The sequence below is a fragment of the Aspergillus melleus genome, assembly GCF_016097325.1.
Source record: "Aspergillus melleus strain CBS 546.65 chromosome Unknown contig4, whole genome shotgun sequence".
NCBI lineage: Eukaryota > Fungi > Ascomycota > Eurotiomycetes > Eurotiales > Aspergillaceae > Aspergillus > Aspergillus melleus.
The window spans coordinates 962,698-984,788 of NW_025763373.1; the positions used below are offsets into that span (position 1 = coordinate 962,698).

Here is a 22,091-nt window from a genome sequence, read left to right on the forward strand (position 1 = left end):
GAAATGGTACAAGACCGAGTTTAAATTCTTCCGTCTTCGTTCAAGGAACAGCCCTGGATTTATCGGACAACAAAATAAACTAAAAAAGCCAAAGGGCTGTTTTGGGCAGATCAAAGAGGGGTAAAAGAGGAGTGCATAGAATTCCTGCAGATGGTATGGCACCGAGGGATTAAATTCAGGGCAGGAAGTGCACGGAAATCGATAAAGAAATAACGGAAAATGCAACTCGAAGGCAGGGGAGGGGAGGGGAGAGAGGAGAGAGGAGGAGGGGGAAGCCGGCGTTTCTTTTATATGGAAGTCGGCGGGCGATATGAGGACCAGACAAGTCCAGAACCAGCGCCGGGTTGTTTTTGTCTTTGTCTATTTTGTCCGCCTAGAGTCAGAGAATCCGAGGTCGTTCCTGAATCACCCATGTCATCTTGATGTGCAAACACCCCACCCCGTGCAGTTCCCGGCCTGGAGGCTGAGGAGCATCATCCGGGATATGGGAATTATCAATCAGATTGGCGGATCAGCTCAAGCGCATTCCACCCCTTGCTAGTCAGGCCACATCGGTGCTAGGGAAAGCCATCCCAAGGGGCTGACGCGCATTTCTGGGAAGTCTGATAGAGGTCATTCTTTACCGCGACGGTCCAACCACGAGAGAATCTTCGGCCACGGCGGGTGGAGAAAATTCCCGGTCATGACGTCGTGTTTGTTTGGTTTGTTTTGGTTTGCCTCGATTGTCTTGTTTGGTGGGGTTGCCTTGTTTGTCTGCCCCACGCCCTGGCTGACTCAGCCGTCGATCCTCTTCGGCCGGAATACAATGCCGTTTCCTTTCAGACGGGTCCTCCCGTACTACCATCTACAAGTAAAACAATGCACGCACAAAGCTCAAAGAGTCAACCAGCTTGATACAAAGACCCCCCGGATTCAACTATATACCCCCGGTGATCCCCGGCGTTTGCACCATGGCTAAAAGCTTCAAAGAAAGGTTCCTCTACTATATAAAACCAAATCGTTCCTGCTTGGACCGGGACGTCGCCTTATCCCATAATAGAATGCATACACTATACTGATCTCTCACCAAATTACCTCTTCATAACCCAACTTGATTTCCTATTCAAGTTGCTAATCAGAATCAAGACGAGTGAGCCATGGCCTCAAATAGCCACCGCCAAGGCTCTGCACGCAGGTTGCCACTATCGACAAACAAGGTGCTGACGTTGCCCTCAGTCGAAGGACATCCCACGGCTGTTCCTACACGTCTTCAGCGACTTTTTCCAGAATCCAACAGGGAATCCGCCGAACCAGAATCTCTCCCGCCGGAGATATTCTCTGCCCCGATCTCAGGCGTGGGTGGCAACTCTCCCACCACGCCTCCAATCGAGGCATATATGGATGGCGCGCTGAATTACCCTGCTACGAGCACCTCCAAACCCATCCCCCCTTCCGATTCTACCCCCATCCCCCCAGGGCAAAATGCACTGCCAGACGACACGGATGAACTCGTGCAACAACTCCTCAATGGCATGGAAGCACAGAATCGCATGCACGACGAGCTCGCCCGACTCGACCGCCAACTCGACCAGCAAGCGCTCGCGCACTCCTTCCTACGAGCGACCAAAAACCTCGACCAGAAACAACCCTACAAGGCCCGCGAGTGGGTGAAGCACGCCGAAGAGATCACCGAACGACTTCGCGACACGGAAAACCAGGCCCGCTGTCTGTACTGGCTCGGCCGCATCGACTGGTACGAAGGCCATGAAACAGACGCCTACTTCCACTTCTCTGAGGCAGCCAAGAATTTGGCCCGCGGTTGTGACGAGATGCGCCGCATCCCGACGTACCTGGAGTGGCTGCGTCCCGGAGGCGAGAAGAACAAGCGGCGCAACACATTGGCGCGGCACGGATTCCATCCTCCGCACGAGACTCAGTCCACGCGTGTGAGCCGCAAGAAAGTCCCGGCCTCGTCCGCCGTGCCTCACAGCATGGAGTACAACCGGTACTCGCGCCCGGGGTTAAAGCGCAAGCGCGAGCACATGGAGCCGGACGTGGCCATCGCGCTGGACTTGCCTCGCAAGACCGGCAACCAGAACCGGCGCGAGCCGCGCAGCAGAACCGTCATGACGTTCGAGTCGGATCGCCACGTCCATCCCGGCGACAAGGTGGACGGGGACCCTCCTCGACTGCATCATCTGGCCTATGACTTCAGTTGGAAGCAACCCCAGCAGCTGCCGCATCACCCGCCGTCCAAGGATGTGTTCGATTTCTGCAGGTACCCCAAGGGCAGGACGAGTCGATTCCGGTCGCACAAGATCTTCACGAAGCAGCCGTGGGAGGACAAAGTGCCGAAGAGGACGACGAGGATAACCAGAACCGACGGTAAGACAGATCTGACAATGGGCATGCTGACCGAGGAACTGAACCCCACTCAGTACCAGGCCTTGCGATATGGGCGTCGAACGCGACGTTCGTAGTTCTCGTTCTGGTCATTTTGGTCAAGACGGAGGATCCTGACTTTTTTGACGTCTCCTTTTCGTTCCCCGAATTTCTGGCTCTGTCTTGGCTTTTTCGTTCGTTGGCTCGTTTTGGTAGTCTATCGCGTTGGCTTATATTCAGTAGGTTGAACAAAGACCGTCCCGTCAGTTGGTTATCTCATACGATTCTTAGCCATCCAGCTTTGGTTAATCCTCAAACAAATAGTGTAAAAGCAATAACGTATTACCTTAATCTTTAATATATAGTTCCCGAAAACCCCATGGCGAACCATAAATGATGCAAGTGTCGCTGTTCCCATTCTCAAGTAGCAAGCAGCAAGTGGTCTTCGTAATCGCGTCTTCATAATTACTCCCCCCTCTAGTAATCGCAAACAACTCAAAGCCTAATATCTCCAACCGACAATCCCCACACCCAACTGGCAACACCCATGCCGCCCACGCTCATGATCGCAGCCATGAGCAAATTCACGGCATTGTTATCTAGGATATCCCATCCGCTTTCGACACGGCGACTCTCCTGTCGCGAGTCGACAGAGTTAGCATCCTCAGCCGCTGATTTCCGGTGCCGCGTGGTCTCTGTTTCTGTGGCAGTGGACACGGAGCTGGAGGCAGAAGTTCCAGCCACTCCGCTGGGCGTGATAAGAACCTATGTAGTTACCGATCAGACATGTCTCCCCGGTGAGCCTGTACAGGGCAGCACAAAACATTCCGAACGACAGCGATGTCGGACAGATAGTAAACATACCTTCTTCCCACCCGTCCCTTCAACTACCTTCCCGGTTCTCTTATCAACAACACTAGCCTGCAACATCCCGCCCAGAAAACTATCCAACACGCTACCAAGCGTACCCCACGCCGTGAAACCTAGAATCCACTGCGCCCTCGAGATCAGATCCAATCCCGAGGCGTCACCCGACGAGCAGAAAGGAAGTAACCATGCGGATGTAGCCGCGACGGTGAACGCTCCTAACGCACCGGCCAGGAGACCCGTTCCTGTCACGCCGCCATTGGTACCCGGGGGAACGACACGGAGAGTTGGAGAGGTGATGAGGCGCGGTTTCGATTTGGAGAGGATTCCGAGTTCGGAGGAGAAGGTGTCGGCGGCTACGGCGGCGTAGTTACTATTCGTGATGGACCAGAGTGGTTAGCTGGTGTGTAGTGTTTACGGTCTTTTGTTCTTTGTGGAAGAGGGAGAGGAGGAGAAGAGCGCCACCTACGCTACGATTCCGACAACCAGTAGATCCGCCGCATGGCCACCATTCGAAAAGCAGCCGGTATCGAGGCCGGATACAGCGAGCGCGCGAGTATGTAGGAGGGCGAGCACAGAAGCCACGATGGAATTGGCAAGAACCTGGACATGAGTGCGTTGGCCCTCGCCGCCATCCGAGCCGGAGGCAGAGAGCGTGAGACGAGCTTTGACGTCATGTTTTACCTTGCCGGAAGGTCAGTTCTCAGTATCATCGGTGTCTATAGACCAGGATATGGTCTGAGACGAACTCAAACAGTGAACACACCTTCGTCACCTTCGTCCCTCCCAGATAGAATACGCCCAGCAAGGCGAACGGAACTGACCAGGGATGAACGGCGTGGGCGCTGGCGGTTAGGCCCGCGGCGACAAGGCCGAGCGGGGTCAGTGATTTCCGGGACCAGGCACGATAGACGAGTGCCAAGATGGCCGGGATAGCAATGATGGGCTTCATCGTCAACGGGTTGGGTTCCGCTGCTCGAGTGGAAGACCCCGGGGAGATGATGACAAGCAGTCAACAAACACAAGACGAGGCTGGACGCAGCTGACCTTCGGCACGGGGCTCCAAGAAACTGCCTGGCAGAATCGATTCGGGACTAGCGGTGATGGCCTGACCGCCAACGCCGGGTTGACTGCCAAAACTCGATCGCGGAAAGATAGGGGATGCACCTCCACCTCTTTATTTTCGACCCTCACTGCCGCAAGCAATGCGATATTCTGAAAATGACTACAGGGCTCGATTCTGCATTACTTTGTTCGCCACTCTCTCAAATATTATACAATACTTCAGGGTTTTGATTCTGGGAGAAGCCTACAGACGTAGGCGTCCATACAAATTTTGTTATTTGCAGACAGAACCACACCCAAATTGTCATGTGAAATCTGTGGTTTTTTAGAGTTTGGGTCACCTGATCCACCATGCACTAACGGCATAAGATTCTGCATAAAGTATTTATGCAACACTGGGTATGAGCGCCAGGATCCGGAGAGAGAAAATGTGATTTATGGAAGGGTTGGACTCTGTATGTACAAAGCAAACAAATGCAATCCTAACACTCATACAAGTTTACTATCCGTGCATACAGCAATGAGATGAAATCCTCATAGATGGAACATACTCTGTTCCTCATTCGCTTCACAGAACCTCCACAACCCCGAAGCCACGGCTGCGTCTCGAACTGAACCAAGCTCGTCATCGCGCACGGCACGATTGATTTCCGCATACCGCACCTCCTCTACGCCAGAACCCCCTGTCCGTCTCTTCTTCTTACCGACATGCGCGTCGGGGTGGTACTGCTCCATGATATGCACATAGGTATCCTTGGAGACATTCCCCGCCAACCAACGCATGATCTCTCGGCCCTCATCCTCTTTGCCCGGCATGACCAGATGCCGCAGCAAGACCCCCTTCTTGGCAATCCCATCTGACGTAAAACAGAGGTCGCCGACCTGCTTATACATCGCCCGGATGCTCTCCATTGCGGTCTCGGTGTAGTCGTCCGCTTTCAGCAGCCGCTTCGACGTGCTGCTCTTCCACACTTTGAAATCCGGAAGGTAGATATCGACCAAACCATCGAGGAGTTCCAGCGACTCGAGCGAGTCAAACGATGACGTGTTGTAGACGATGGGGACCTTGAGGCCCATGTCGCGCGCAGCCAGGATCGAGAGCACCACCTGCGGGACTACATGTTCCGGCGTGACTAGGTTGATGTTATGCACGTTGCCCACCATCTGAAGCTTCATGTACCAATCTGCGAGTTCTTCCGGGGTCAGGTCGAATCCTTTTCGTTGATGAGCAATATCCTACACGCCAGGAACAATATCATATCCATTAGCTGATCAGACTCCATATAGAATAAGGTTACTTCTCAAGGGGCCTTGCAAATGGGGGCCTCTCCCTACATGATTCTGACAAAAGACGCAACGCAAATTACACCCAGAGAAGAACACCGACCCGCTGCCGTGAAACCCCTGAATGCAGGGCTCCTCGCCGCGATGCGGTGCGATCACATTAACCTTGGCCGTTTCAGCGCCGATCAAACAGACGCCCGTCTCTTCGTATCGGTTCACACCGCAGCGTCGTGGACAGAGGTTGCATTCCCGAAGGTGCGCATACGCATGAGAGCGCTTCTTGGCTGCGTCTACTGAGGAAAGAAGCTGGTATCGAGGGATGTAGTCGTCTAGTAGAAAGGCGGGGGGGATTCCTAGGAACCGTTTTGGGATGAGGGGAGACACTGATGGGCGTAGACGGGCATGCTGGGAGGGGAAGAGGCGGAAAGAGCGGGTTATGCTGGTCATGTTTTGCGAGAGCTTTGGGAAGGACGCTTAACCCATTGCGATGAACAGACCGAAGTAGAGCTGATGGTAGAATGAAGGTGATGAAAAGACCGAGGCAACGAAGGACAAGAGGCTTATCGGCGATAAGGACGCTTATATCAGCGGTGGCGTCATCGCTTCGAAATCCGGGGTAGATTTGGTGATTTACTAATTCAGTCCACGTCAAGGGTCAATAGTTCTGCATGAATGAGACTGGTGTGTGTACTCCCATAAGAGGAAAGGATAGAAAAGGAGAATATTATTTCAATATGGGATCCTGAATTGCCTGAGAATTTCATGTAGTATAGAACAATTCAATCAGTCATAGTCCACAGATATCGTCAAAGCCTGAGATCAACACAGAAAGAGACTATAAGCCTCATGTGAATGCGTCGTATGTACTACAAGGGCAAGCTGCCTAGAGATATGTCACGGTATAGATACTAGCCTCAGCGCCGTTCATCACTCCCTTCATTGCCATCCTGAAGCTCCGCTAAACCAATCGGACAACAGGCCGAAGACAATATAGATAAGAAATTCAGAGGCAAGATAAGAAAGGATCCATCCGGTTTTGACCGATAAAATTCCAGATAACCAAAGCGGGATATATATATGAAGAAGAATAGAAGAAGGAGATAAAGGCACCGTAGATCCTGCTACTCCCATTTTCTTTTTGGCTTTGTAAACTCCCAAACCTCGAGGTCTCCAGAGCTTACCCCAATTCAAATTAGTATTTGTCATGAGTTTGCGTCACATCGTCAGAGCTGCCATATATACACTGCGAGATGATAGATATAGATATTTTCACACGACGCCCTAGCCTCACAAGGCAAGACCGCTGCCATCCCCTGTCCAGCGGTAGAGGGCCAACACCTCCCGTCTGCGTTGTTGCTGTTCGCCAAAGTCCTCGGGCATGCGCCCGCGAACCTGCGCGAGAGCTGACCGCATGACTTTCCGGAATGTTCTCTGAAGATTGACAGTTAGTACAAAGATTCACCGGTTTAGGAATGGTGGGACAAACACAAACTTACCTGATATTCAGTGTTTAGTGTCACAACGCAAGCTTCGTGCGCACGAACAATCGTCTCACAGGCGCGGACAACGCTGGGGCTCGCGTCCCCTTGCAGCTTGTCCGCAGCGAGGAGCAACAAGAAGCTACCTTGAAGGAGGTAGATGCCAAAAAAGAAGGGCATAAAGCTTAGATCGGGGTCGTATTCGAGGATGTCTGCTGCCGCCTCGGCGGCACCGACCGCGTGGCTCATCGCCGAGATGAACGACTCAGACGATATCCAGAGGTCGTGGTCCTCGAGCAAATTGATCGGATCCCATTTGCCCGCTAGCAGGATATGGAGAACGTGCATTATATGGGTTCCGTATGCGACTACCATCTTTGTGTGCACGATGGATTCGTTCACGCGCGATCCGACCGTGCTGCTCGACCGGCCTGAAGGACTCACGTGGTCCAGATGCGACCCTTCAACAACAGCTTCGTTTTCTGCTGCGCCGAGGGTCAAGCTACTGGTGTAGCGGGCCTCGAACTCTTTGAGGCTCTGTCCATACGTATCTAGCTGGCGGGTAATCTCCAACACTTGGTTGTCCCACTCAGGGCTCGTCCGAAAAGCAAGGCCAAACCGGGGATGATCTCTCGCTTGCTTCAAGTCGACGATTTCCCCGAGAATGGTCATCAGGGGCAAGAAATACCCGAACACGCTGTGGCCGGTGCATTCTATAGGTGGGCCTACCTGGCGATAACTGGCTGCAGCAAAATCGCTCGCCTGCCATAAGTCGTCGTTCATCGGCTGCAAAAGCCCCTCACATTCTTTATCCAGCAACGTCAGAGGCCGGTTATAGCACAGCGCGAGGTGGCGATCCGTCGCATAAAGCAACCACCAAAGCCGCCGGCGTTCCTCCCTTTCCTCCTCGGTGACATTCAAAGCTGCACTTCCCGAGCCATTGCCCACGGAAGTAATGAGAGGGGGGAGGTTGTTTCGTTTGGATAGATCGCCCTCCGTTTCGCCCTCGCGCTCCCCATCCGGTCGCGATTGGGCGGCATTTGGCGGCAGCTCACGTCCCAGCTTCAATTCCCGAGCGAGAGACCACGCCGCAGTCCACCAACGCATGCTAGCTGCCTTGTATTCACTGGCAGAGACCACGGTCGCCAAGTGGACATACGTCGCGACGTCATCTACAGCCCCCGTGGCGCTGCTTTGCGCGCCCAATTGGTCCATGGAGACGCCGAATCCTCCGAGAGCCACACCGTTGATTACCATGTTGGCAGCGTAGTTCGGTGAGGTTTCCCCAGGGGCGGGACCATGGATCAATGGGCGAAGCAACCCAATGGTAAGTTCTAGGAGCTTTTGACACACCCTCCCTCGAGCTGACGGTGGGGAGGTCAGGAAGGCCGCGTCGCTCGTCTGGGCCGCAACCCAGAGCATACTTGCCAAAAGACCAGGGCTGCACACCCTTGGTTTCGTCGGATGGAGAAAAGATTGTTTTCGGAAGATGTATGCTATCACGTACGGAGATTGCGGGGTCAGGTGAGACGGCGAAAAGCTGGTGAAGTAGACGTCGAGAAGGTCGCAGGCCAAAGACTGGGGAATAATGGACGCGATATGAGGCAAGACTGGTTGCAAAACCGGGTATCGCAAAGTGCTGCCAAACGGCGGCATACTGAAGGAATGGAAGTTCGCGGGAGATGGCGAAGGGAGTGGTAGCCAGCCCGGTGACTGCGCAGGAGGCGACAGACCTAAAAACGGGGCCGACGGATTCTCCGCAGAGCTACCCAGTCGAAATTGATTGATTGAGGCATTATTTGAATCTTGCGGGTTCATGAGAGAGTATGCGCCATCGTTGTAACCGGAACCCAGCCCCTGGGAAGGCATGACAGACGATGGCGAACGAGGATTGGCGCCAGAATGGTGCAATATCTGCAGCGAGCGAAGATCGGGAACGGACAACGGCGGCCGATTCGACTCATTCAGGGCATTGAAGTGGTTCAGCTGCAGCGAATCGATGGAGGCCCCCAAGGGCGCTTGAGAATGGGACGACCCCTGCGACGGATTCTGCATCCCCACTATACCTGGGACCTCCGACGCATGCTGCAGCTGCGCCTGCGTGGACGTTGTAAGATTGCGGGCGGCATCGAAAGTCGGGTCGTATCTTCCGTTGACGTCTTGCGATGGTCGACCATCCGGGGGAGAGTGGCCTTTGGCCAAAGAAGCACCATCCTGACCGACATGGTGGCTTGCCAAAGATGCCGTACCACCACCGACGGTAGCAGCAGCGGCAGCAAGGTCCTTTTTAGAAGCCTTCCCACGTTTCTTCCGTTCGCGAGCATATTCACAAGTCAACCCAAATTCTATTCCACCAGTGTCAGCGCTAAAACAAGGGACGGTGCGACACGAGACAGATGGGGTGGGAAAGGGGTAGACAAAACACTACCAATGCAATGAGCGCACGGGTTCTGCCCGTCGCATTTGGTCCGCAGCTGGTTACATTGGTCGCACGCGCGACTGATCCTCCTTCGAACGGGAGCCGAGGCCGAGTTCTTCCGAATCGCAGAGCGCGCGTCTGCTAGCGGATCCCGGTGTGACAGACTCCTAAATCCCGAGAAGGTATTACTATTGTGGGCGGGATTATTGTGGTTTAGATTAGCATTGTTATTGGGCTCGCTGTTGTCCCCGTCGCCGTAGAGCGGCTGGTCGTCGGACTTGGAAATCGAACCCCTCAGGGGGTGCCCATCATTGCTGGCGCCACCCGACTCTCGCGACAGCTGCAGCTGCTCCAGCGCGTACTGGGAACCTTCTGCGAGCGTATCCAGCCCGACCGTCTGGGATTGTGTCATGCCAGACGACGGAGCACCTGAAGAGAAATGAGAGAAGGAACTAGCGAACTGGTGAAGAGAAGTCGTCGACATCCTCACAGAGGAAAGCGAGATGATCGATTCACCCAGGCATAGAGGATGCGGGAGATGACCATGAGCGATGTGGGGGGGAGAGAGGAACAAGGAAAATACGGGGAATAGTGGAAGGGCCGTAAGGCCCCAGATTCGAAAGAAGAGGAGGGGGATTCGTCCGGAGTAGAAGAGACGAACGAGATAGATCAAAGAGAGAGCGAGACAGAGATAGAGAGGGAGACGGAGCGGAATGACAGGAGAGCAAATCACGAGAACGGCGAATACGACGAGAGAGGAGAGAAAGGAAAGAGGAAGAGGAATCGGTCAGATGTGATCCATGGCCGACTAGCAGCGTCGGGTTCGGGAGACAAATGGAGTCGTGGAGAAGAATTAGGCGAGTCACAGCAATGGCACCGTTGGGGGAAAGACACGAGGCCCCCAGATCCTGGCAGGCCGGGGAAAGGAGACTAAAACAGCTAATTAGACTAGTCAGGCGATGCAGCATTGCAGTATTATTTAGGGGACTTGGTAGGGCGGTCCTTTAGTCGGCTTTAGCCTGGCCTAGTGGGTGCGCGAGAAATTAAAAATATGACCAAACACGAAAACCAGAAATGAGGGACCAGAGGGGAATCAGGCCACCTCGAGCCTAGAATCCTCCACGTTTGATAAAATGAAGGTGAATATGGGGGAGATGGAGACGACGGTGAGTATCCACGAAAAGTTCAACGGAGAGAGGGAGAGAGAGAGAGAGAAAGAGAGAGAAAGAGAGAGAGAAGGCGGGGAAAGTCAGTGACCTGCCGGTTCGGGAACAGTCAAATTCGGGGCTTCATCCGAGAAGTCGAGACGATCTCTTGCATCTTCCTCTACTTTCACTCGGTTTACTGGGCCAGTATCGTGTAGCATCGGGATATTATCCATCCTTTGCCAGGGACTCATGCACTTCTCGGTACTACAAGTACATACATACGGTGTGCATAAACAACGGCAATTGCGCCCGAAACCCGGGAACTGATATGGCTGGCATATGCACCCCGTCCCCTTCGACCCCAGCCTCATGCCCGTTCCTACTTTAGTATCAGGTCAGAAGCCGGATGGATGGAAGGGCTGGAATTCCAGCTCGCCCTTCTCATCTCCCCGACTCCTGCAGATCGGCTGCTGCTGTTCAGCCCGATTTTGCCTAAATTACCCCGGACTCTCTCCACCTCCAATCACAGCCTCGGTCACATATAGCCTAGTAAGGTAGGTAGATGGTGGAATTTTGAAGTAGTAGTCACATTATTATTTACATTGTCCCATCGCTATATACCTGGTTCTTAATTATATACATCCCTCGTTTTTCTTTCTTTTAGTGTGTGTGCTTCTTTTCCTCGTTTCGCTTTTCGATGGAATCCCAACCAACAAGCATCGTAATGTACAGCTTTCCCAAATAACCCCTTTGCGTCCGTTGTGCCGCTTCGTGGCACTGGAGGAAGTGGGAGATTAAGGAAAGAGAAAAGTAGAAATGCAAAAAAAAGAAACAATAATAAAATACAAAGACAATCATCAAAAGCTGGGGGGTATGCGGGGAGATGATTAACAGACGGGGTAGAGAGATTGCCGCCAATATACAAGACAGATTCACAATAAAAAAGCACGGTCCAACTCGGATAAATGCCTCGGAAGATCTTTCCCCTTAGTCATTTTAGTCTTGAAGAAACCGGTGCGTGAAACACAGCCAACGCCAACCCAATGCGTTCATAAGCCCGATCGGATGATTCACCCGTTAAGAAAAGAAGTACTTGCTGTCGCGAATCCGCGTCAGGTCCCAGGTTCCTCGCTTGGGAACCTCGCGGAACCGCAGAGGAAGCCAAAGCCAAGTAGTAGGGATAGCCTGCTTCCTGGTCCTCTTCTTCGGCAGTCCGTCCTCTTCCTCCGCGTCGCCTTCCGCCGCGTCGCCTTCCTCGGCATCGCCGGCATGCTCAGCGTCCCCGTTCTGCGGGCCAACAAAGCTATCATTGAAGCCGGCTGTCAGACTCTGGATCACTGGATCGGACATGTCTCTATCGAATCTTGCGGATTTCCGCTCGGCCGTCTCCAAGTCTTCCGGCACGTGTCCCACGACGGTTTCGCCGAGCGAGCTGGCGATGGTCAGATCATCGTCGGTACCCCCTTCTTGCTCGAAGATACTGGCTGGCGTGATCATCGCGCGGCCCTGGGCCTGGAGTTCAGGGTCATCGGATTTCAGAAGCTTCTGTCTCTTGGTCTCTTCCAACAACTCCTTAGTCCTGGCGGATAACGGATTGATGGCTCCTCGGTGCCTCCGAATAGCTCTTCCGATGTTGCTGTTCGTTTTGACCTTGGCAAGGAACATGTTCTGCCCGTATCGGACTTCAAACTCCGCGGCAAGTCTCTTCACCACGTCGTCGGAATGCATACGAACGAAGGCCTCGCGGAGAATCTCGTTCATGTGGTCGACGTCACAAGCATGGGTCCAGAAGGAATCGTGGACTGCTGAGAATGTGAGTCCGGATCGGTGGCATGCGGTAGCAGACATGATCATATGAGTGGCGTCAAGGGAGTGAATGAAGTTTGGGGGGAACGCTTGAAGTTGCTTGCGCTTCGAGACAGTCGACCCGGAGTGCATATCGACAATGCTCAAGTCCTGCAGAGAGGTTTTAATACGTCGGGCTTTGCGGACGCGATACGGCTGAACGACAGGTAGCCCCAAGGGGGTCGTCCAAATCACGGTAGACCGGAATTTCTTGGTTGGATCGGAATCGCTCTTCTGCTTGTCCTTCTTCTTCCTCATATCCGTGGGCTCGGGTTCCTGAGGCATCAACGCATCCTTCGCAATTTCGTCGATTTGCTCGGGAGACAGAGACAGGGTAATGCGACTAGCACAGTCTCCCAGCCAGTACTGAATCTCGTGCGCTCCATTGAACATGGTTCCCAGAGCCTCGAAGATCTTGCGAGCAATATACAAAGATCCAAACTTCAATTCCTCCTGAGAAAGTTCGGGGTAGTGGTCTGCAAGTTGCCTGCGCACTTGTTTCACAGCTCCAATAAACGTGACACCGTAAACGTTGGTCATGACGGTCTGTTTCACAATCTTTCTGGTGATACGTCCATCGAGAAGCTTCGCTGGGGCAACGCCCTGGGCGGCATCAAGCGCCACGGCTTTCTTGACGAACTCGGCGACTCCAGTATACACGTCGGAAGGACGGTCGGAGGGCTCCAAGTTAACCTGCTGTGCCCCGATCTTATCGCCACCCAGTGCTGCGTAATGCTGCAATCCGTTGCAAGAACCATCTTGATGAATCGGTAGGCGCGACAGATACTTGGTGGGGTCCGAAAGCTGGAGCGCATTTCTCAACTCACAGCAAGCTGCTAAACATTGCCAAGGGTCCTCCGCTTTAAGCCACCAGCGCTGGCCGTGCAAGCCCTTGTTGGCGGAATCCAAGATCTCAGCCAGGTGATCATTGGCGTATTGCTCCCGCTCCGAAAGACTAGCTTTATCAAACCCAGCCAAATTTGCGATTTGGACTTTCAACCATCTCAATCCACCGGCGCCAAGGGGCTTGGCCTCACTGAATAGAAGTAGACCTCTCGCATTATCCGCGCCCATTTGGTTGAGATAAGGCGGCAACGGGTAAGCACGACCTCGGAAATCGATGTTGTGAGGGAGATAGAAGGTCTCGTTTCGGTAAGCTCGGGCAACTTCCAACTGAAAGTTTTGAAAACAACGGTTCGAATGCATTCCAGATCGTCGGTTCTCAATATTCTGCATGGCAGCTTCCCATTGTTTAACCGCTTGGTATCCCTCATCGGGATGTGGTTTCGGGGGGTGAGGCAAGTCGGGATGCAGGGGAGCAAGGTTGGCAACTGCTTCGCCCGAGTTCCAAGCCTCGAGCATAACATCGAACACGTCGACGTTGACTGTCCACCCTGTATTTCCAAGGATATCCAAGCCTGTGCGCAACTGTTCAAGCCCATTCTTTTGCAGGGCGGCACGCACATAAGCCGGCTGCAATGATTCACCAGGCGTCGAACGCACTATGACATTCGGGTACATGAAGTAACCGCCTTCTTTATAGCCGGTCCAGGGTTTAGGTTTGCAAAGCATAGGCAGGTGGCGACCCATAACATCGGCAGGGGGTTCTTGGGTAACGAGCTTGACGACCTCGGGGTTGAGATGGATGTACCCCAAACGCCGTCCCCAGCTGATTTCGTAGGAGTGTTGGAATGCAGGCTGCATGATAGTCTCCTTCTTCTTGGTGACTGCATCTTCAGCCACCACGGGAACTTTCGCAATATCAAAAAGAAGACCCATCAGAGCAGCGCCAACTCTAGCTCTCACCCTCGGCGGCCAGACCGCGGTTGAGTTGTCTTTCTGTAGGCTATGAACGAGACCGTGCCACCGTGACCGACCATCCTTCGCCTTCCGCTTCGAGAAGATTTCCTTCAAAGTTTTCACGCGCCGAGAGTCCTCGCTAGATGCCTTGCGGAGTGCTTCTTCGGCCCACAACTCATCCTGTATCTCCTTTCCGATCGATGTAACAACCAAGGACGTTTTGAGACCGTTTTTCATGCCTGCGTAGCTAAATTGGGTTATCACAGTAAGAACAGTAAGAGCTGCGAGCCTCTCGGGATCGAGGCTCCGGAGGTAGGCCTGATACTCGGACCGGTGCCTTTCTTCCAACGTCCGTGCATGCGCAGTATCCGTGTCAGCCATTTTGAGCTCCTCTTTGATCTTCGTAACAAGCCCAGCGTGCCACTGGCTTAGAACGGGGCTAAGTCGCTTGTTACCGCTTGCGAGGTCGAGGCCTGACTTTTGCATTTGCTCGAACTCTTGGCGCCAGCGGTTCATCGACACTTTGATGTTATCAGTCTCAAGCTGCTTCTGCCGCAGCTGTGCATGCAGCTCCTGGTTCTCCTCCGCTGTATACATGGTGTTTTCCGGAAGAGCAATTCCTGAATCTGAGAGCAAAGAAAGGGATTCCTTCAGAGAGGAGAGACCAAGACCTCTCTGTTCGACAGGTCTGACCTCCGGCGTAGCATTCGGAACAAGAGGTATCGACTCATCCTGCACAGCATCCGACTGCATACTATCAATTGCAACGCGCTGGAGATCCGAGGAACATATCTATAAAAATAGGGGGAAGGATTAGCATTCCATATGTTATAACTTGAATGTTGGCGGGGACCAACCTCCGAAAGTTCACCCAGTTCCAATTCCGAGAGAATGGGAACAGCAAGTACTTCTTCCTCCAAGCCCACCTTCTTCGCAAGATCCCAGTATCGGCGCACCGTCCTATCCCGCTTTCCGCCGTGCAGCATACGCAAAGCCATCCGCAACATCACCGCGTAAGTAGTTGCATCTGGCACAACGCCACCGGCAGCCATATCCACTTCAAACCATCTCTGCAAAGGTAAGAGCAGGTTTTGCTGCCGCGTCACGATCATATGCGATACCATCGCCTCTAGATAGCGATTGTGTAGAGCTCGATTCTGAGACGAATCGGCCGGATAGAACTCGCCGAGTCGGCTGATCAGAATAGCAGCGCGCTCGAACTGGCCAACCTTCAAAGAGACGTCCAGGTTTGCCAGCATCTCGTCTTCCTGACCACCCATGCCCTGGACCATTTTAAGCACTCGTGGCTGTGTCTGCAGGGTGTCATTGATGATAATTAGAGACGAAGGGTCGAATTCTGTGGCGAAGGGAGGGAATAGAGAAGCCATCTGATCATATTGTGGCTCAGGGAACGACCCCTGTTCCAGGGCCGAGAGATCTGCGGCGGTGGCGAGATTCCGATTTGACTGCAAAGACGAGAGGCGAGACCGCTCCTGAGGTATCGTAGGGGCACTTGTAAGAGGGTTGGGTCGGCTTGAATTAGTATGAAGCCGCAATGCCGTCAAGGAAGGCGACATCCGACAGTTGTTCAAACGCCGGAGGTGAGGAATGCCATTTTTCTGGCGGGCGATTCGAGACAACATGGTTCGAGAACAACGCTGAAGGAACTGCGATGAATTATTATGCAATAAACCGGGGGGCGACGGTCGCGGAGGTATGTATTAAAAAAGAGATAAAGGGCAAAATTTTTGCAGTATGCAGGCCAAAAACAGGACGAGAACTAGACCATTAAAATATGCGAATTGGGATTAAGACAGATTTTAGAAAATAAAAAGATGAAAGGCGTAGAAATGCCAGCGAGAGAGAGAAAATGATAGTCCACGCTGACGAGCCGGCCGGCAGCCCTCGCTCTGGCCGTTGTAGGATGACAAGGGAAAGAAGCAGAAGGCAGCGTCGAGGAGCGCGATGAAATTGTCGAGGACGGAGAAATCGGGGAGAAGAGAAAAATACGGCGTGACCGACAAGGCGATAAGGCACGCCGGGCACGTGATGTTCCGCGTCGGTTTTTCTGCCGTCGTTGATTGGCTGACCGCCCCTTCTCGAACGGTCGGTCGGTTTCTTCGCCTGAATTGTCAGGCTTCTTTTTCTTTTTTTCAACAAGTCTAACTTCATACTTCATACTATAACAACCTGTATAGTGCGCAACATATTGTAGGTATATAGCGAGCATCTTCTATATCCGTACCTACAGTACAAGTTATGCATTTCTTACGTGGCAATATGCACAACCGATCCCTTCTACTCCGCATATATTAAAGTACATACTTCTGACACATCTGCAAGCCATTTGGCATCATACGTAATTCATGCTTGATTTTCATTCGGTAGTAGGTTTTGCCAAAACCTACTGGCAATTATCCCTCCGGATTACCCTCAGTAGGCGACGCCTGTTCACGCTGTTTCTTTCGGTTCTGCTTCATCGCCCACCCAGTCATCTCCGGTCGTGCCGGGTCGATTCGCGGAGCACTCATCTTATCCAAATAATCCTCGCTGTTAATTGCCGATTCGAGTTGCGGCAGGCTCTCCGGATCTTGATGCATCATGAAGCTCTCATAGACGTGCCACGATTCCTCGGTCTATACGAAACAAACGCGCGTTAGTATAACGTCTCGTCTCCTGATTCATGCCCATGGATAGATAAATCAGTGTCAGCGGAGCAATCTCACCTCGGCATCGACCCAGTCGTAAGAGTTCCATTTCTCATCCTGCATTTTCTTCAGAAGGTTCAGATTGCCAGCAACCATGGCTCCCTCGCTATCTTCGGCCGCCTTGATTTTCACATCGATGGCGCGGGCTTCACTTTCGGCCGGGCGATCCTCTTCGCCGTCCTTTCGACCTTTTCCGCCCCTTCCCTTGGTCGGGACTTCGTCCAGAGCATCGAGATGGTGCAGTTGAGGATGTAATTGAACCACGGCAGAGACAGGAGAGAGGTGTAGATTCTCTGTCCAAATCGTTAGCACTAAGCACGGAACACCCTCCCATAGCAAAACAGGAAGTCATAAGAGATAAAGAAGGATAACTCACTCCCCCTAAACGCAGCCAACATATAAACCGGATCCCCAGTCTCAGGACTCCGAACCCTCCCACCCAGCGTCTGCATCCTCAACAAAGAAGCCGTCTCCCCGGTGCCACCCATCTCCACGTCCGCGTTCGCCTCCATCTTCACCTTCCCGCCCGCACTCCCAGTACTAAACCCGCCCGCCATACCAAACGCGCCGCCCTCGCGCGCACTGCGGCTTTTCTTCAACGCATCGCCGTACCGCAGACCCTTGCTGACATCGTAGTTCACGCGCGTGTTAATGGGGACGTCCACTTCCACGAGACCGGTCTTCTGCTTCATGCGAAACGAAGCGGGTTTCTGGCCGTGGCGGTCATCGTAGGCGTCGTCGGTCGGTCGGTCGAGGTATTGGAGGACGTAGCGGGAGATTTCGGAGTCGGTGAGGAAGACGTCGTAGGATGCGATGACGGGGTCGGAGTCGGAGGAATCCATGTGTGCGGTTTTGGGAGGGTGAGAGAATAGAGAGAAAATTTATTAGATGTTTGGCTATAAGAGAGGTGCCATTGAGGGAGTGGGTTCCTTTTGGAAGCAAATTGTCAGTTTAGACTGACAGTGTGGATGCGATCCAAGCAAGTTGGGGACTTTTTTTTCCCTGGACTTTTTTTTATCGGCGAAGCTGGCGCAGTAACGTTTGATAAGCGGGGGCAGAATCTGCCTATCAGTTCACACCGCTTGCCGTTTACGGTTTCCATAAGGTTAAGAGTGTATCTATCGCATCAAATGTATGGTTAAATCGGATTCAATTACTTGGGAGAGAAAGATTTACATGGCGTATGTCGAAGTACACAATATCAACAACTCAGTCACTGTAAGGAATCAAGTCCAGATTACAACACAGCATGTAAAATGCAAGCATATTTTGGGCACGCGCGGTATATACAGACAAAATGCGGGCATCAGGGTCATGATAAATAGGACACCAAATATGTCCACGAGAAGAAAAACACTCAATCTAAAGCAAAGCAATGCGAAGAGGCATAAAACATAGATGGTCATAGCATCAGTTGGCATGTCCAACATTAAAACCAGAATTATTTTTTCTTTTCGACTCTACTCCTCGTCTTCATCATCTTCGGCAACCTGTAGGAACATTGGTTAGATATGCGGTGGAAAATCGTTGAGGGCATCATGAACTTACTCCTTCGTGGAAGTTCTGTCCGTCAGTCGTCGCCTTGATCACGCCGGCGCGGATACACCAGTCTCCGAATCGCTCGGGCTCTTCTCCGTCGGTGTTGCGCTCACGGGAGTATCTCCGGAGAAGATCCTTCATGATATCCAGAATCTCATCCTCCTTGATGGAAGATCGGTAGAGCTTGTTCAGACGCTGTCCGTGGTAGCCACCACCCAGGTACATGTTGTACGCGCCATATGCCTTACCGACAAAGGCGGCTTCGGCAAGCCAGGGTCGGGCACAACCGTTGGGACAACCGGTCATACGCATGACAATGCTGTCCGAGGCCAGGCCCACCTCCTCGAGAGTAGACTCCAACTTGGAGATGAGGACGGGCAGGTAACGCTCGGACTCGGCCATTGCGAGACCGCAGGTAGGGAAAGCGACACAGGCAGAAGACGAGAGACGCATGCCGCTGAAAGCGGTGTTGTCGAGCTTGTACTTGGCCATCAGCTCCTTAATTTGAGGAAGATCCTCATCCTTGACATTGGAAATGATCAGGTGCTGGTTTCCGGTGAGACGGAACTCGCCCTTGTCAAGAGACGCCAACTCACGCAGACCGGTACGCATCTTGAACTCCGCAGTGTCCTCGATACGACCGTTCTCGATGAAGAACGTGAAGTGGTTGAGACCCTTCTCGTCCTTCTGCCAGCCGAAAGTGTCGACGTTCGAGGCAAACTTGAACGGACGAGGCTCGGCAAACCTCAGACCGTCGGGAAGGATGGCCTCAACCTTCTCCTTGAAGCCCTCGACAGTCAGGTCATCGATGGTGTACTTTAGACGAGCGTGCTTGCGGTTCTTGCGATCACCGTGATCACGCTGGACAAGCATGATCTTCTCACAGAAGATGTGAGCCTTGTCAGCGGGAACATAACCAAACATGCGGCCAGTCTGGGGGTAGGTCTTCTTGTTGTTGTGGGTAGCACCCATACCACCACCAGCAAGAACGTTAAATCCTTCCAGGTGTCCATCGGAGCCCTTGATGGCAATCAAACCGATATCGTGAGCGTAAACATCGGTATCGTTGTGAGGAGGAATGGCAATCGTGATCTTGAATTTACGGGGTAGGTATGTGGGTCCGTAGAGCGGTTCGTGGTCAACAATGGCATCTCCGGCAACCTGAACCTTCTTGTCGTTGTCGTCCTTCAACCAGATCTCGTGATAGGCGGTCGTGGACGGGAGGAGGTGATCGCTGATCTTCTGCGCAACAGCGTGCGCTTCGCGGTGGTAGGCAGAGAGCTCCGGGAGCGAGCTGCACATGACGTTTCGGTTCACATCACCACAGGCAGCAATGGTAGTCATCAGCGACTTGTTGATAGCACGCATGGCGGCACGCAGGTTGCGCTTAATGACACCGTGGAACTGGAAGGTCTGTCTCGTCGTAAGCTTCATGGTCTCGTTACCACACGAGCTGCTGATGGCATCCATCTGCAGCCACTGAGAGGGAGTGGCGACACCGCCCGGAAGTCGGCAACGGATCATGAAGCTGTAGGCTGGCTCAAGACCCTGGGCCTTGCGCTCATCACGGACATCCCGATCGTCTTGCATGTACGTGCCGTGGAATTTAGTCAGCTGCTGGTCACTAGCGGAAATGGCACCGGTAGTCTCATCCAACAAGCCCTCGGCGATGGTGCCACGCAGGAAGTTGGACTGAATCTTGATGTCTTCGTTGGTCAACGGGGCGGGCTCTTCGGGCAGACCCTCAACCTTGTCCACGCCCAAAGCTTGCCAGAGACGGGGCTCCCACTCCGAGTAGCCAGTCTGGTAGGCGTCGGGGTCCTGGTCGTCACCAAGACCAATGTCGGTGAGCTTACGGCCTCCAAGGAAGGCGACGCGAGCATCGAGATCCTTGGCGGGCTTGTTGTAGTAGATCTTGTCCTCCTTGCGGGGCCAGTAGTGCCTATCGCCAAGACCGAACACGGAGTAGTTGATGGCAGACAGGTCCAGATCGCCAGAGTTCTTCACCACTTCCCACAAGCTGCGACCGTTCTGGGGGAACTCTCCCTGGCCTGCGGTACTGCTGATGAAAACCACGTTTTCCTCGGTGGGCAGATCTTCGACCGGGTATTCATCCATAGCCATGACCATGGTCTTCAAACCACGAGCACGGCCACGGTTGCCCAGCCGCTTGGCCAGGTTCTGGGCGTTTCCATTATCCGACGCGAAAAGAATGGTCAACGGGGCTCCGAAGAGGCCTTCAAGGAGCTTCTCATAGGAGTCCTTAGCCTTGCGCTTCTGCAGGGCACGGACTTCGGTTCCGTAGGACTCAGAAAGAACAGAGGAGAATTTAGGCTGGCGGTTCATGAGCTGGGTCAATTGGTTGTCCCGGCGAAGGAACTCCTCGAGCTCGCGCTTGATACGCTCCGAGTCAAGTTCGAACTTGGGCTCGCCCTGCTCTTCGTTGGCAGGGTTCCAGCGGTAAAGAGGCCAATAGCCGAGGTCAACGGCCTTCTTGGTCTCCTGGAGAACGGTGAGAGCGGAGTCATTCTCCTGGTTGTAAGGCAGGTAGGCAAGAATGACGGAAGGTCCATCAAACTTCTCGGCCTCAGCCATGGCTTGAAGCACCTGGGTGTAGGAACCATAGACGGCAACAGAGGCAACGTAAGCATTGCCAAAGTTCATGGCGTAAAGCCCGATGTCCTTCTTTCGGCGCGCGGCATCAGCCGCAGCACGCTCCGAGTACGGTTGCGAGTCAATGACAAGCATGTTCACGTTAGCACCGGAGGCCAGAACATGGTGGACACCGGAGTTGCCAAGGTCATAAGCCCAAGCGTCCGATCCAACCAGCCAGTGGGTTTCATCGTAGAAGAGTTTCTTCGATTCGAGCAGCTGTCTCGACAGTTGAGATCCGTCGTTTGAGAGGCGAGCAATGACATCGGCAGCCAGCTTGTTGGCCTTGGCGGGGTCACTGGCAGCCAGGGCCCACTTCGAAAGCCAGGTCTTAGGGCCCTCGGTAGCGAAGGTGCTGGACTTGGATGCCTCCTCGACCTCCCGGGCGAAACGCTGGCGACGCTCCTTCCTGGCGATCAGAGAACCAAATCCATACTCGGGGCTCGCGGCAATGGTGTTGGAAACGCCGGCGTTTTTCGAGTCCAGCTGGTTGGCGATGTGCAGGCGCTCTCCGAACAGCTGGTCCAAGATCTTCAGGTAGGCATTTTCAATGTGGGGTTGCTCCAGGGGGGTCTCGATGGTGGGGACCTTAGAGCTTCCGACCTCGAGGTTCTGGACAGGAGAGGGGGTCTCGAGGTTTTGAACGATGCCGCGAAGGGCCTGGACTGAGGTAGAAGGCTCAATGTATCCAAGACGGTAACCCACGATCTGAGGGCTGCGTCCGCCAGCAGTAGCCGGGGTCAAGCTCGACAGGAGATCCATAAACGAAGGACCCCATTTCGTGGTTTTACGGACCTGCTCCAAGACGGCAATCTTCTCGACGGAGCTGGGGATGGAGTTGGCGATCTGGCCTCCAACCCAGGGTCGGTAAAGGCGGGCAGTGATCAGGCCGACGTTTGCAAGTTCGGGGGCAACGTCCTGCTTG

General features: G+C 53.4%; 7 protein-coding genes across 7 annotated transcripts; 1 reads left to right on the forward strand and 6 right to left on the reverse strand.

Moving 5' to 3' along the window:
• Nucleotides 1–1,136: 1,136 nt before the first annotated feature.
• LDX57_007286 (uncharacterized protein) lies at nt 1,137–2,459 on the forward strand (the record flags this gene model as incomplete). The annotated part of the gene is made up of 1 exon (XM_046089003.1): nt 1,137–2,459. One exon carries the CDS (start codon nt 1,137–1,139, stop codon nt 2,457–2,459), a length of 1,323 nt encoding a protein of 440 aa, XP_045944973.1.
• A 397-nt stretch (nt 2,460–2,856) lies between these two features.
• Nucleotides 2,857–4,180, reverse strand: LDX57_007287 (DUF92 domain-containing protein; the record flags this gene model as incomplete). Its single annotated transcript, XM_046089004.1, has 4 exons — nt 2,857–3,126; nt 3,226–3,601; nt 3,698–3,912; nt 3,995–4,180. The coding sequence occupies 4 exons, from the start codon at nt 4,178–4,180 to the stop codon at nt 2,857–2,859; spliced, it is 1,047 nt and encodes a 348-aa protein (XP_045944974.1).
• A 647-nt stretch (nt 4,181–4,827) lies between these two features.
• On the reverse strand, nt 4,828–6,024 carry LDX57_007288 (putative pyruvate formate lyase activating enzyme; the record flags this gene model as incomplete). Its single annotated transcript, XM_046089005.1, has 2 exons — nt 4,828–5,529; nt 5,629–6,024. The coding sequence occupies 2 exons, from the start codon at nt 6,022–6,024 to the stop codon at nt 4,828–4,830; spliced, it is 1,098 nt and encodes a 365-aa protein (XP_045944975.1).
• Nucleotides 6,025–6,864: 840 nt separating this feature from the next.
• xlnR (putative C6 transcription factor) lies at nt 6,865–9,958 on the reverse strand (the record flags this gene model as incomplete). Its single annotated transcript, XM_046089006.1, has 3 exons — nt 6,865–7,008; nt 7,074–9,400; nt 9,484–9,958. The coding sequence occupies 3 exons, from the start codon at nt 9,956–9,958 to the stop codon at nt 6,865–6,867; spliced, it is 2,946 nt and encodes a 981-aa protein (XP_045944976.1).
• A 1,232-nt stretch (nt 9,959–11,190) lies between these two features.
• RPO41 (DNA-directed RNA polymerase) lies at nt 11,191–16,468 on the reverse strand. Its single transcript, XM_046089007.1, has 2 exons — nt 15,125–16,468; nt 11,191–15,059 (listed from the first exon to the last, which is right to left on the reverse strand). Exons 1-2 carry the CDS (start codon nt 15,908–15,910, stop codon nt 11,700–11,702), a joined length of 4,146 nt encoding a protein of 1,381 aa, XP_045944977.1. The 5' UTR covers nt 15,911–16,468; the 3' UTR covers nt 11,191–11,699.
• Nucleotides 16,469–16,681: 213 nt separating this feature from the next.
• Nucleotides 16,682–17,817, reverse strand: LDX57_007291 (uncharacterized protein; the record flags this gene model as incomplete). Its single annotated transcript, XM_046089008.1, has 3 exons — nt 16,682–16,903; nt 16,994–17,268; nt 17,352–17,817. The coding sequence occupies 3 exons, from the start codon at nt 17,815–17,817 to the stop codon at nt 16,682–16,684; spliced, it is 963 nt and encodes a 320-aa protein (XP_045944978.1).
• Nucleotides 17,818–18,435: 618 nt separating this feature from the next.
• On the reverse strand, nt 18,436–21,928 carry MET5 (sulfite reductase (NADPH) subunit beta; the record flags this gene model as incomplete). Its single annotated transcript, XM_046089009.1, has 2 exons — nt 18,436–18,465; nt 18,524–21,928. The coding sequence occupies 2 exons, from the start codon at nt 21,926–21,928 to the stop codon at nt 18,436–18,438; spliced, it is 3,435 nt and encodes a 1,144-aa protein (XP_045944979.1).
• Nucleotides 21,929–22,091: the final 163 nt, after the last annotated feature.